Source organism: Saccoglossus kowalevskii, chromosome 6, assembly GCF_978046115.1.
Source record: "Saccoglossus kowalevskii chromosome 6, keSacKowa6.1, whole genome shotgun sequence".
Taxonomy (NCBI): Eukaryota; Metazoa; Hemichordata; class Enteropneusta; family Harrimaniidae; genus Saccoglossus; species Saccoglossus kowalevskii.
In genome coordinates, this window is record NC_140646.1 from 16,280,502 (window position 1) to 16,296,101 (window position 15,600).

A 15,600-nucleotide genomic window follows, 5' to 3' on the forward strand; every position below is an offset into this window, starting at 1 on the left:
GTTTAACTAATCGCTTAAATAGATGAACAGCCATTGTTGGTATCTATGTGTTTGCCTTTCATGTTATACCGATCATTTCTGAATGGCCAAATAAGTAAGTAAGTATTTTGTCAGCTGCAAATGTTCTGTAAACCGTTCTGATGACCATTGCTAAATACTATGAAAAAAGCGAATTTGTTTTCCGGTAGTGAATAATAAACTAGGGCACGTTTTTTTCCAGGGTGTAATCTGTCGAAAAAAATGCCCGAGTAACTGCATTCATGAGCAGTAGTACAGTCCGTGAACTGAAAACTAAGCGGTCCATTATAACCGGCCAACTTCGACGGTTATCTCGTGTGTTGTAAGTCGACCGTTACTTATTGGAGGACAGAACGCGCCAGACAACGAATGTCGTCTGCCGACGGAAATCGACATTAGTACGCAGACACTCCTCAACTGTCTGACTAGTTTACTGTATAATCTTTTGTATGATTTCGTTAATTTCGTTTAAATCGTTCTATTGCGTGCCAGTTTATAGGAACGAAAAGAGCTACCCGATAGCGTACCATCAATCAACGAAGAAAGCGTAATAAAGAATTCTTCCATTATCAGTGGCATTACATGATGCCGACCGATATTTCTAAGTCGCGCGAATAACAAAATGGAAATTTTAGGGACGCTCTCAAGCATACGTGAAATTCACCCTCAAACCACCCTTCCTGTCTTGAACAGAATTGAACGAATATATGAATATATTAGCATAATTAATATTTTGAATTTTTGTGTATTATATCATATAGCTATTATTCATATAACGTATATTTATGAAAGTATTTTTGTATTTCTTTCATTTAAAAAAACTGTTTTACATTTCACAAAATGCCTGTTATGTTTCAGGAATCTGGGCATATTGACGACCCAGAACGGCTCATACACATATTGAACATTGTGGTTCTATTAAAAAAGTGGCAATTTCATACGAGGAAATATTTGGATACAGTCCTGCCTATTAATATACAAACAATAAGTAGCTTTTTCTAAATATTTTAGTGAGTCATTCAGAATGCAACGTCGCCATTGTCCCGGTTGACCTTTCCAAGCGCACAACGACAACTACAAGTGCAAACCGCACGTACAATACCCGATATTATTAACTGCGCCAATTTAATGTGTTTTGTAGATCATACACGTATATATCCGAGTCACCACTTCGGCATCTTTCAACCGAACGGACCAAGTATTGATATATCTCACATTCTGAAAAACAGAATAACAGTGTCTATAACAACATTTGAATCAAGCAGAGACTCGAATGTTGGTTTTCAATAAACTAATTACACGCCATGAATCATTTCCACAAAGACCAATGCATCGCTAGGGGTTAATAACGTTTAACTTGGCAACTACAAAACACGATTGTAACTTACAAAAGCATACACCTTATACAGTGAATACATTTATTTCAGCTCAATGTGGGGAATTTTTTTTTCTCTGTTATATTGCACTAATTCGTAAAAAAAATCGGTAATATCTGTGTAATCGTGAGAATTCAATAGACATTAACGCATTATGGCCGAGAGCAAGTCACTGCATTAGCAATTACTATTTATTCATTAGCTGTAGTTTAATTTCAATTTCAAGGTTAAGTTTCAAGATGCAACGGATTTTACAAATCGACAAACTTACGAACCACCACGAAATGCCGAGGGCAAAAAAGATAATATTTAGCAGACTGCTGCGAAACCATGATCACATAGTAGCTCCATAAAATAACAGGATAATGTGATGTGAATAGGTTAATTCTGATTACATATTGAAATAGTAACAACTAAATTTGAAAAGTAATACAGTCGCGACGCTCTATAATTCCTTTTGTGAAGCCATGTATCGCCGAGGGCTATGGACATTGACGTTTACTTCTGAACATGCATGGACTTACATACATTATAATGACATCGAACATACGAACCTAATCCACCCGTTCTTATGTTGTTATGGAAACAGTGGGTCAACATGCATTTGCTGTGTTATGAATCTTATTTAAATTCATATATATTTGGAATATGGATGACTAACTGAATAAAATGAAATATTCGTCGTAGCTCAACATTGTGTCGCGTAAAACGTGTAATAAACCACAATATATTCTAATACAACACCAACCGAACAATACGGGAACAACCACGGACAAATAATAATTTCGAGGATTTACAATATTGGAACTACAAAAATACCATCTAACGGAGGATTTGGGCAGCTGTTCACTCTGTTTAGCGTGATCCTTCTCATTTAAATTAATTTAAAATTGTGATTAGAACCAAATCACTGGAAACGCGACCTCTGAAAGTGATTGAAATTGAAAAAAACAAAACAAATAACCAATATCTACATCAAATTTGCAGACCAATATGTCAATAGCGACGTATGCACACTGGTCAAGACAAACTGTGATAATGAATACATTCACGTGTTCGTCCAATAAAACTCTCATAAACTCAATCAAATTTGTACCATCGCCATGACACGTGTCTGAATGATTGATATTAACAGTTGACTTCACCAATCAACACTACCAGTTCTCACTAAATCATGCTTCGATTAAAGTCCAAAATGTTACATTCATGTTCTCAAAATTATGGCGCACCTTAAACCAAACAGTTTAGAATAATACTCATCAACATACCTGAACGAACATGCCACTGGTAACAGATATATAATAGTAACAATCCTGGTTACTAGGGTAGTTACTGGGATAGTTGGGAGATTTAATTACCCCACTATCCCTATTATATGCTCCACAATAGCCGTCGATATCTCTTCTCCCTGTCAAAATAAAACCGAATTAATTCCCAGTTAGTCCTTTACGACCTACACATATACGTGAATGGTGAAAGCCTCGTGCGGACATAATTGTTTTTATATTGTGGGTCTATAGGCTTCGTATAGCTTTGCAAAAAAACGCATAATAGAGACCAGTCGAATGTGACGACCAACAATCGTAGGATTCAATACAGTACAAACAAAGAAACTTGAAACACCAACATGTATAAACTATCGATCTATTCGTTGACATTGCTACCTTTATTATGAAAGTGATACACTCACGTTTTGCTTACTTTAGAAGGGATTATCTATTGGAAATCCAAAAATGCTATGCGAAGTTAGGAATACAAGGGAAAAAACAACAGATGCAAATGTCGCGCCTATGAAAACAGACCTCTAAAAGCTACAATGATCGATTTCGTTGAGTTTAATGTCATAGTCCCTTCTTCTGGCGGTCAATGTTTCACAATGCTCTATAGTTCCTTACATATCAAGAAATATACATCGTTCGCGATCGATTTTTGTGGTAAGGGCCATGTTTTATTGAATACACGTTGCCGTATCAAAATGACTAACTGAGGGATTCTGGTATAGACACCGTGACGGTTACTAAAACGACGGTGGTGTAGGCTTTCCATCCCGGGGTAAATTATAAATGTCTGGCACGGGTGCTGATATTTATAGATTCGTCTGAAACTATAAGGCACTAGTATAATAATATCTTAACACGAAAATTCATACACTCTCAGTTAAACATGTCAAATTTCGATAGTATATCTCATACCTATATTTTTTCGAATGCGGTTAAAATGGGGTTTGTCCGTGATACTTTCTGTGTCGGTGCGTACGGGTAACAGAACCATGGTACACGCCAGCGCCGATAAAATACACCGCAACAGCTGTCTGCGACTCATGTTTCCACCGAGGTAAGGCTATCCCCCTTTTCTACATGTTCCGCCGACGAATGCCCATTGGAAATGATCTGTTGAGAAATGAAATGTAAAGAATGCAATTCACCGAGCTGTATCGAAACACAAGGCAAGATGAAGGGAGGTACACACATTCCATTGGTGACTTTTCCACCCGAGCGATTGGCAAGCAGGGTTAGATGTCGTTCGAATAATAGCCATTCAAATGCCAGGTGTAAAAAAAAACCTGTCTATATTTGTTCATATATATGAATTTGAATAATAACAGGGGGCACGGGGTTAAGAATTTCGTTATTGTCTCGATGCACGGTTGGTATTGCAATAACAATTCTAGCAACACTTGTATGGGTTAATACCTGATAGCGGATTCCCGAATTCTTACAATATTTACAATTGGGTACAGTATGATTTTAAAATGAACCTGTAATTATATAGTAATTATCAAATATAGAAAACAATAAAAATACACGTATATTATATATTGACATCTATGTATTTTTATGAGAGGGATATCCTCACGTGTATGCGTACGGCATTTGTAGTAGAAAGATCAGCATTGTGTAACATATGGACATAAATCCCAAACGAATGTTTTCTTGTAAATCAAAATCTCGTTGATACTGGTATGAACGATAACTTGCGGCCATTTTTCTCCAAGACGCGTAGACCACTGGATTGGGTTTTAGACATATCGGCCGCGATTCTGAGTGTTGAATTGGGAAAGCGCTATTGTATCTAGGCAGTGAAATGTTGAAACGACAAACAGGTCCGAGTAGCTCAATCGACGGTTGCTAGCAAATGTGTGTAATCTCCACGAATCAGTCATATACACGGTACAGTGTGTTGAAGGCATGAAAGCAGTATTTTTGTTTGGCGCCACTGAGTTCGATCCCAAACCCTCTGCAATCAGGTTACACTTACCGTACCCTCCTTAGACGGAGTCCACGATGTCGCCGTTTGAATATAGTTCAACATAAAATATCTGTCAACAACAAATGGTTCGGAATGTTCTACTACCCGTATGCAGACACATTATGCAAACATTGCAGTTTTTAATGATCTGGGACTGACACGTCTTAAAACTATTGTAATCAAGCTTTAAGACGTTCTTTCATATTCATTGCAACGATCAGTGATACAATAAATAGAAAGTAACCATTTATTGGCACCGTCTCACAATGTATTCAATTCGAGCAGCCTGTGGGTGGGAAGCACGCTACATTCAAAGGTGGTCCATTCTCATGTCAGGGCATTGTGCGCGGAGATTCGGTTATTAATTGGACCATGACCGCTACTAGATAGATAGCACCAGGGCCGTGGAGGATTTGAGAGTGATTATAATTTACCAGTAAAAGCAGAAGGGATTTTGAGCAACGTTCCCGTCGTTACAAGTGATCTCGCATCCCATATTGAAAAGATGTGCACTGGTACGGATCGGTACCGACATGGTAGAACGCCTTCTTATAGTTCACAACTACCCTTATATAACATAGGCAACACGGTCGATGTTAGGAATTACGTAAGACATTAACACTTCTCGTGGCGTCTGCGATCATTTGCTGTTAGCATGGAGCTACAAAAAGATAGCTCCATGCTGTAAGGGAGGGGTGGAGTAATCAGACTGCGCTGTCGGTACACACTTGAGGGGAAACTCATACGCCGCCACGTAGTTGGTGTTGTCTCAGTTGCCGAGAGTGATACTTCCCATTCACACAGTATACAGTCAGTTGAACTGTTCGCGACATTCGCACCTTCGCCTCACCATGGTTTGTTCTCTTATTAACCATGTCCCGCACGATACAATAGGCGACATGACTGGACGGACGTTCATACCTTTTGACTTATTGTTGCCTATGTACTGACTATACTACTTTTCATTGTGCCGTAACGAGAACCACAGACCTTTACGTAAACCACGCATGATTTTGACCGATTTTTAGCGATAGGCGTCTCCCAACATCCAGTCTACTCAAAATACTACAAGTCACAGATTGGTATTGCGTTCGGGTCTTCGTTTTAAACAGCAACGTATTCTCCGCAAAAAACAATCCGAGGACAATGTTGGTCGCGGCATTGACATCAACTTTCCCACGCATTTCATTTAACTACAACGTTGGTGCCATTTTGTACGACTTTTGCACAACATTACTAATACTACGTGTCTACGTACATACAAACTACATACCTTGTCACATACCAGCAGCGTATATTATAAAATCCGTCCAGAATCAACCGGAACGCCGGCGACTTTACCATTCGATGTTTACACCACTGTTTCTATTCGGTTTATTAATTTTGACCTCTGACCTCTTTGCAACTACCTTGCATGCATAATGATCCCTCCAGCAGACCGAGGTCACAAATCGATACGTCCACCTAACTTTAGAAACTGTACAAGTACTTAGATACGCTTTAATGATGTGGTCCGGGAGCGTTGTGTCCGACGTAAAATCTAAGACTCTACGTGTTTCATTTTCCACACGGGATTAATTCTGCTGTATTCGATTTGCGTGACTATCACTGAAGCAAACAGGTTGTCCAGTTCACAGCTGTCGTCATTCTGTTCATTTTCACTGATATTATATCCACGCCCTCATGCGGTGACTGTACGACGGGATTTACCTCTCACTCTCGGAATAAAAAAAAACATTACACACGTAAAACAAAATTAAAGACACTGTACTACACGCGGTGCTAGCTGCTGACCATGACAGTCCCGTTGCTCCTATACCGCAATCAAAATCCCACGTATAAAATCAATGACAAGTCCGATACTCATTACAGGAATAATATTTGATTAATATGGGATGAAATGACGTCACATAAATATTTATTGATAATTGAAAAACAAATCTCAGACACACAGAATTTAACGTTCTGCAATTTAATTAGTCAGGTGATCCAATTCAGTTTACGCACGTTCTTAATTTAAAACATGCAGTACTTTACTAACGCACGCCCTGCATTACTGACGCACGCCCTAAATTACTAAGGCACGCCCGAAGTACCAACGTACTCCCTGAATTATTAACGTAAGCCCTGATTTATTAACTCAAGCTTTGAATTACTAATGTAAGCCCTGAACTATCAACGCACGCCCCAAATTATTAATGTAAGCCCTGAAATACTAACGTACGCCCTGAATTATTAATGTAAACCCGAAATACTAACGTACGCCCTGCATTACTAACGTACACCCGAATTATTAATGCAGGCCCTGAATTATTAACGTACGGTCTGAATTACCAGGGTACGCCCTGAATTATTAACGTAAACCCGAATTACTCAGGGGCGGATCTAGGATTCTGGAATAGGGGGGGGGGTAAGTTGGCCGAAGGCAAAGTTCGCGAGCGCCGATGGCACGAAGCTCTGTTGCTTGTTAAAAATGGGGGGCAGCGGCCCCCTCGGCCCCCTCTAAATTCGCCAATGTTACTAATGAACGCCCTGAATTATTAACATAAGCCCTGATTTATTAACGTACGCCATGAATTACTAAAGCACGCCAGAATGTTACTTCTCCATACCTCCACATCTTTCACGCCATTCACCGGACACACTTCAAACTAAATAGTAATTTCAGCATATTTGCACCAAACCGGTCGGCACAATCTAGCACCACTAGGTTCAAGGACCCATCTAGAATTATAAATGCATATGCATAGACCAACATCGCATTCTGGAAGTATTATCAAATTAAACAAATAAATAACACATTAGTATGAAGGTCACATTCTCATTCATGTTCATTCGATGATGATTAATAGCAAACCTTCATTTCCGGTCGGAGTGACTGCAGCGATCATAGCCTCGTTTCAAGGATATTTAACAGGGCTTAATTGTAGATATACCATGGACTGATTTTCTCCTAATTTTACCCTTCGTTTATTTCTTGAGTGTCAGTGCATGCTAATACCCTGAGCAGACAAAACAGCCATTCAGTGCAAAACCATCCAATAGTGTACCCCCAATTCCATTGACTTTTCACTGAAGATTAAAGAACAAAAATCAAGATTGCAGCCTTATGCATGTACATCTATGCCCCAAAGTTGGAAGATTTTTGCATTGATGAATTATTTCTTACTATTGTTTCAAGTAATGATTCTTTCATTCTTAGCATTTTTGCAAAATTTATTTTCTATATTCGTGATATGTTTAAGTACTGTAAGTTTTATTTTCATGAATGTTGTTTTGTTTTGTTGTTGTTTTTATTGGACATTACTCAAGATTTCATTGGTACGTTCCAAATAAAATTCTACTATACATGTGGATAAGTGGAAATGTTGACAGATTTGTAACAATTGGAAAAGCACACAAAACATAGAGCTGTTACTAAAAAGGATTAAAATGGTAAGTATGCTGTCCCTCTCATTGTACTGAAGGTATTAAATATCGATGAACCGATAACTTCACTACTTTATAAGTAAGTTTTTTGAGGGGTTGTTTTTAGCTATCTGACTTGGTTAAATTAATTGCCCCAATAATTTGTTCAACATATTAGCTATTATGAACTTTACACGTAAACATTAAAATTATTGCTAAAAAAAAGTTAACTTTTAGTTTTTTACTTTATGTTGAAACGAATCGGCACATTTCGAGTTTAACAACCTTTACAGGTCAATCTATAGCACAGTATATCAAACAAGTGCTTTGAAATTAGACAACAAATACGGGATAAATATGCATATTTCTTTTAGCAAGAGTTTTATTGTTTTTTTTTCTATTAATATTCCGTTTTTTTTATTACTTCCTTATTAGTGTATTAATATTGAATACTTATACTATTATCTATAACCATTGTCACTCCCTCCGGGTAAGTGTTAATGAATAAATGAATGCATATATATAACAACTTAAACTGCTTTATAAGCTGACACATACTGCCAGCCTGTCTACTTTGAGGTGAGATAAACCTAATACAGTTGTAAATGGTACTCAAATTAAATTTAGGACGCCAATTCACTACAATATCCTCCGCCCTTCACGCCGGCGTAACGCAATCTTATCTGTCGTTACGCCGGAGCTGACACTCCTTCAAGGGGGTTTAAAGTCCGCCATTATAAACCCACTTTACGTCGACATATCGTGTTCACATACGCTTTTCTTGCGCCGACGTAACTACGTCGGGGTAAAAGAAAACGAAAAACAGATTTGAGCAAGGTGATTATTCTAAATGAGCTCTTGTCAACTAACACTTGATTATTAAGGTATCGTTAACCAGAAAAGTAACCAAGTTTGCTGCAATGGTTCTATTTATTCAAAACATATATGCCTTTGAAAACCGATATGTATTATTATCAAATACGTTACACACGGTTTTCGTATATATTCTCAGACAACGAGTTTAATTATGACTTGTCTTGTCATACGTATGGTATGTGAATATCTTGAACTGGGCAACGGTCACGTGATAAACAAGCCAAACTACTTAAAAATGTTTCTTAACAAAATGTATACGCTTTAAATTACTCGGTTCCGCGTTGATACCCTCTTTCCCCCAAGTGGGTACGATTCGATTGACCGAATTGCTAAATTGTGCGAAGAACCCGATATTTTCCCCTAGTCACGTCTCACTGATCTTTGAAAGCGACAAAACAATGATGTCTCACTAACAGTCGCCAATTTAGACTGGCAGGCAACGCCATCCATGCACGACTAATCACATTCCTCGTGTCTGCAACTTACGCTGTACGCGTTTTGTCAATCTGCACCAGAAAGTTTATGGGTATGCATTGGGACAGCAACAACACCGTGGAGGGGGTGGGAGGAGGTTCCAAGACGTTGACTACCACACAACAGTCACCTACCGTAATCATGTTCTGAATATATCAGCTTTTAAGGAAGTAAGATTTGAAACTAATTTCGGCCATGTTTCAAGCTTGCCCCGGGCATGTCTACCAGTAGCGGAGCATTCAATTGGAACACGACTCATAACATTTGTTGTATTTGAAAGCAGACCATATAAACACGCTTTAGTAACAACGCGTAGGTCTTGAAGTTATCTTACTTGAACACAGTCATCTGGTGCAGCGCATCAACTTGAGTATGTTTATTGTGAGTGTTGAGGTCGTGAGACCATCTTAGCACTTACTTGTGCAATCGCCATTCGTTAATTAAGGCAGTGATGGCAAAATAAAAAAAAAATATTTCCAATATATGATTACCAGATCTGTTCATATCCCAATGCTCTTTGCGCAACGACGATCACGCATAAATCACTCAATGGCGGCGAATACTCGTTGGACATCAAATAGTCTAATGGACCGTATCAACATTAAACCTGTTCAGATCTCAGGCTGGGTCGGTCATGTTATGACGTGTCTGAATACAATCACATGATTGGGTATGCGAAGTATGTTGATTTACGAAATATTCTTCCTGTAATATACAACAAAGAAACAACTTGGGCTTGAAATTTACTGACAACAAAGTGGTTCTGTGGACACTTTGCATATTGGGTGATCGTCAAATATAAAAACCATGGGACAAGCTAGAAACAAGTTTATACGACTACAACATCTACAGGATGTGTGATATTTAGGGGTGTGGGTGGCATTTGCAACTCCCCCAACGACGAACATATTGTATATCAAACATCAATCTTTCCCATAGTTCGTTGTGCATTTCGCAATAGAACCTCTGTCACCAATCTTTCCCATAGTTCGTTGCGCATTTCGCAATAGAACCTCTGTCACCACGTGCTCCGTCACAGGCAGCTTTTGTGGTCACCTCACTACGCATGGTGTTTAACCTGACAATGTACTGCAAAAATTCAATAATATATATGTGACAATTTATTTATTAACGTCTGACGAGTGTAATTTTTTTATTGGGGACTACGTTGTGCAAGATAATACTTAGGCTGGTGAAATAGCGCACGTGATCACTAGCAATGACGGGAAACAGCATTCTGTTGATGTATATAGTTTGCCTGTGCGTTTTAAAAAATACCTGCAATCTAAATTGTGCAGGTTAAAATTTAATTTAGACGTCAAAAACATCATTTAAAATAGTATAACCTAAGTGCACAGTGCCCCTCCGCCACGGTCTATTTTTTATTTTATTTTGTGGTGATTGGTATTATTTGATTCGTGAATTACTAGTATTTTCATTGTATGTATTAAAATTCTGGCATCATTGTCAGTAAAGTTCAATTGTGTTTGATGTATAATGTTAGATGCGTTTTACCGACGTCGTGCCAGCGACATGATGGGTTGGTAAGTAGACAGACTGTGTGGAGATATACCGACTCGGAAATAATTACATGCTGCGTAATTTATAACGGAGTAGAAACAAAGAGAATCATGGGTACCCGTACCTTATGGCATATACACACTAACCAATCATCCAACGGCACAGGTGGTCCACCCCAATCTTATTTATTTTATTTTATGCGTTTCATAAAGATAACACGTCTCCAATGTTGTGTAAACATTTCAAGAATATTCATGTACATGTGTTCAATTTACCTTGCAGCCTACGACACGGGAACTCGTACGAGACGTCACATTGAATATCTCGTTTCCCTTCATAAGACGGATGTGTATTTGCCACGTAGTGCAAACCACACTGCACATGTTGCGTACCTGATTAAAAGCATTATTTTTCTTATAATATATACCAAGAATGGGGATTAAATAAACACCACGACATATGGCTGGAACACACATAAACAGTTAATAACATTTGCAATTTTAAAAGGTATGTAATTTGTATTCCGAACCACGCAGTAGATGATTCATTGCGGCGTGGCCATTGCAAATATGTGTATCTATTAAAGTAATATTCACGGGTACATAAAAACCACGCACTCATTCTGTATACACTTATTTAGAAACTCCACTCTACTATGTGTCTTAATATTATTATTAGATCGATATCATATGGCGATTTAAAGATTTAATCCGCGTTGTCATGGCAATCAGAGTTGTATCAATTAGTCGTTAATACTATATCGACATATCTTCGAAACATAATTAGAGAAATGGTGACCTTTGCGTGAGTGTTTGTGAAACAGGTGGGGAACACTGCATTATCACAGTCTACTTTGTCTTTTTATCTTCCATGAATAAACATTGTTAAAGATATTGTTCACATGCGACGCACAGAGTAATGTCTTACAGACAACACCCCTACGCTTTAATTGACTTGTCCGCTTTTTACATTCACAGATAACGACCACACGTCGAACTTTAATCTGCATTGGATATAAAATGAAAGCTATTCAAATTCAATATCATGTTCACTCGGTCGACGGTGATTCATGGTTGAATGCAAGGTGTTTTGATGAGGTTCTTTTGATCTGGATTGCGGTTCCGCTATATATATGATTAATTTATCCGCCCTGTCAGCCATACGTCAAGGAAAACCGGGTTTTATTAATATAATATAAGATAAAATACTAAATACATACTGTGGTTCTAGACCACCTCCCATCGTTCAGATATCTAGCCAGGGAACCAAAAATCGATGAAAATATAACACACGATTCCGACTTTATTTGTTATTAGAATACTATATCTATACCATTTGATACTGTTAGTAATTGCTGCCTGTTTTACACAATTCATGACACAATTTAAGCATAGCGGTCTATATACGTTCTAGACACAGCTTACATTGCTTTCAACCATTGACTTCCTGTGCATCTCTTGTATTTATTATTATTTAAAAATTAACGTAAACGGAACAAGTCTCGTAGATTTGATGACGTGAATTACAATGAAAAAGAAAGGAAACGAATATTCGGTTGCTGATGGCGCTGGTTTCTCACGAGCTCTGTCAGATTATTTTTTTATGGCACTGGAAGAACAGCCAGGAGCGTTGCAATACCATTGTGATTATTGCGTCCTCGAAAGTAAGCGAAGAAATTCACTTTGCGTGTGTCAGCAAGTAAACGACAAAGCTGTGGTTATTTTAACCCCACTCAGAGCCGTGACAGTGATTGTCATCTGGGTACTTTGATAGCCCTCTAGCGGCTTTCTAGCGAAAACTGGGAACTCGAAAATTGGGAATTGGCCATATTCTCCAAGTATCGACCGAGTATGCCGTTGGTGGCACTCTCGCGAAGTCATGAATCAATGATTATGTACATTCGGTGTATGCCTGTCGATTTTTATTCCAAGACGTATCTTCTAAACGGTTTAGTTGGAAATATTACAATTTTTGGTACAAAGTTAATCCAAATTCAATTATGTAACATAAAGATTTATCTGTCAATCCCTTTAGATAAATCTTAAATCCAAAATATGAAAAATGACAGACACACACACACACACACACACATATATATATATATATATATGCCACGGACGGTCACGTGGCCTAACCACGATACATTTCACTTACGCATACGTTACTGTTGTAAACAAAGAATAATTGTAGAATCAAAAACAAAGAAAGTGAAAGAATGAAATATGTCACTAGACGGAGGTATCGTTAGGCAGGGGGAAGATCACTACATTGTGAGGTACGGATACTTCAATATATTCAGATGTACATATAGAGATTGATTTCACTGGAGCGAAATAACCCACATAATTTAAACTAACACCGTTGAAGCATATATGCAACGTCATTTTTTAATCACTGGCTGGCACAGAATTGTGGAACTAAATTATTAAAGACTGAAACTAGTTTTTCATCACTATCAAACCTAAGGCAAATTATTTACAAATTGTCATTATGTGAGTGCGCCCTCAGAACGAACTTTCAGTCACGGATCAAAACAACGACACAGAGGGCGTATGCACTTCTGAAGCTGCCTACTGAAGTGAAGGCACGTGTTTAGAGAATAATTAAAGTGATTTAATGTTGTTTAGCGCAGCTTTAAGAAATACGTGTCTTTGGACTAGGGTTAATGTACCGTCACGTGTATATACTCGTATACTAAACATTAAGCAAATTCAATTTTGTAATGAAATATATATATGAATGTAATACAACGCGAATTAACTTACTTAACTCATTACGATATATATATTTTATGGTGTGTTTGGCGTCAATTTCGGAACATATAATTTTAAACGAGACATACACAGAACATGTATCTTTTAAACTAACGTCGAAGTTAAACTAACGGCATTCTATATTTTAATATTCAAGATTGTATACGACAGAAAAATTCAGTACTTAGCGCATTTTGATTGCCAATTGTTTACAATTTCGTGGAAAAGACGGAGTAGAGTCATCACTCTTCAGCCTAGTGTGATTTGCATAGTGAAATATGATCACCAGTATCCCGTTATAGCCTAACGTGTTATAGTGGTTTAATGGAATGGTCGAATTAAAAAAGCTAAAATAATTTGTGGGGGCGGGGGAAGTAAAAAAAAAACCCGGATATTGCAAATAAAGTAAGTGCCATTGACGGGCACACCCACTGCTGATATCTCGTACATCCACATACCCCGTAATTGTGTCGATCTGCAAATATTTCTTCAATATATAGCTATAGCGGGTGGACAGAGATGGCATATATAACGCCTTTCATGTTTTATATCGTCCTATATAAATGTGTAAGAACAATTGTTTAACTTACACTAGTTCAAAACACCAAGCGATTCATTTACAGATCTCGTGGCACCTGTCAATTATGATATTACTATTACACAATCAAAATTTCCGACGTTTCATTGAGATTTACGGCACATTCAACGAATAAAAAACATTAGAATTTCTTTTCCGAATTTTGATTAGGACCATACCATTTATAGCTACAGGGTGTCAAAAATAACGACCCCCCAAAAAAAACAATCAACACATCTTCCACCCACCAGAAAAATGTTATCCATAATTGACCAACCAAGAAAGCCAGAAATATCAGGCTGCACCCTGAAGACAACGAAACAACATCTTACAAACAGGCATTCCAAACATGCACAACAAACTTAGCCAATAGCTGCACGCGACTCATCAAACTTTTAACCAACAACTCATTCTATTGTCGAGCGAGGGCGCGATTTACTATAGGTAGCGAAAACGATTTTTCGAGAAAATTAAGCAGATCCAATACCGCAAGCAGTGAACACCAAGTGATACCTTAGAATAATCGAAAATTATAATTGACATACCTAGAAGATTTTCGAACATTCCGCCAACTGCAGCTACAGCAGACTTTTTCATATCAGAAAGGAATATTTTTTATTTGTCTATGTTTAGTGATCATTGTTGTCGTTTAAGTTTAACAATATCATTTTATAATTTCCTTTGGAGACCAGCATTTTAGATTTGATGAGTAACATGTTGGTATGTTTAGCGCAGCATTACCAAATTTGTTCATTTCGTGTAAGAAACCTTAGTTTAAAATAAATCGTATTAACCTGCTAGGACCTGTTCTGATCATGTATGTCCCACTTTCATTTTAAAAAGCGGCAATTTGGCGAGAAATTTTATTTTCGAAGAAGAAGCATTTAAATTTTAGCACTGCCACATGTGATGATCTGATTTATAAATAAAATGAATGAAATATTTTCAAAATAATATGCAGTTTGCCACAGTTGAAACAATAATTGGAATTATTCTTGATCAAATATGTGATCAGCTCTTTCTGCGTAGAAGAGTATGGAGTCCGCATGCGCATTCTAGAGACAATGTTACCTTGACCTTGGGATCACATTAAACGTCAACGATGGCACTATACTGACCGCATTATCCGTTATTCTTATTTATTTACACTTACTTAAAAGAATAAAATGCAAATATGATATATCATAATGTGAGTATGAAATTAGAATTAAAAATCACCAATTGGCTATGCATTTCATTAGCCATTTATTTGATATCATGCAAAATATAACTGATGATGGTGAAGTAAAGACTGGATGTATACTGAATAATGTGATATATGACTGAAGACCTTGACCCGAGCGACCCG

The 15,600-nt window shown here is 37.6% G+C and overlaps 1 protein-coding gene across 1 annotated transcript in view; it reads right to left on the reverse strand.

The window, feature by feature from the left end:
- Positions 1-6,029, reverse strand: part of LOC100369674 (uncharacterized) — a 31,381-nt gene extending 25,352 nt beyond the window's left edge. Inside the window, exons 1-3 of the mRNA XM_002737457.4 lie at positions 5,917-6,029; positions 3,587-3,784; positions 2,663-2,802 (exon numbers count right to left, since the gene is read on the reverse strand). Coding sequence (XP_002737503.3) covers positions 2,663-2,802; positions 3,587-3,716 — 270 coding nt within the window. The 5' untranslated portion in view covers positions 3,717-3,784; positions 5,917-6,029. The remainder of the gene's footprint in view (positions 1-2,662; positions 2,803-3,586; positions 3,785-5,916) is intronic.
- Positions 6,030-15,600: the final 9,571 nt, after the last annotated feature.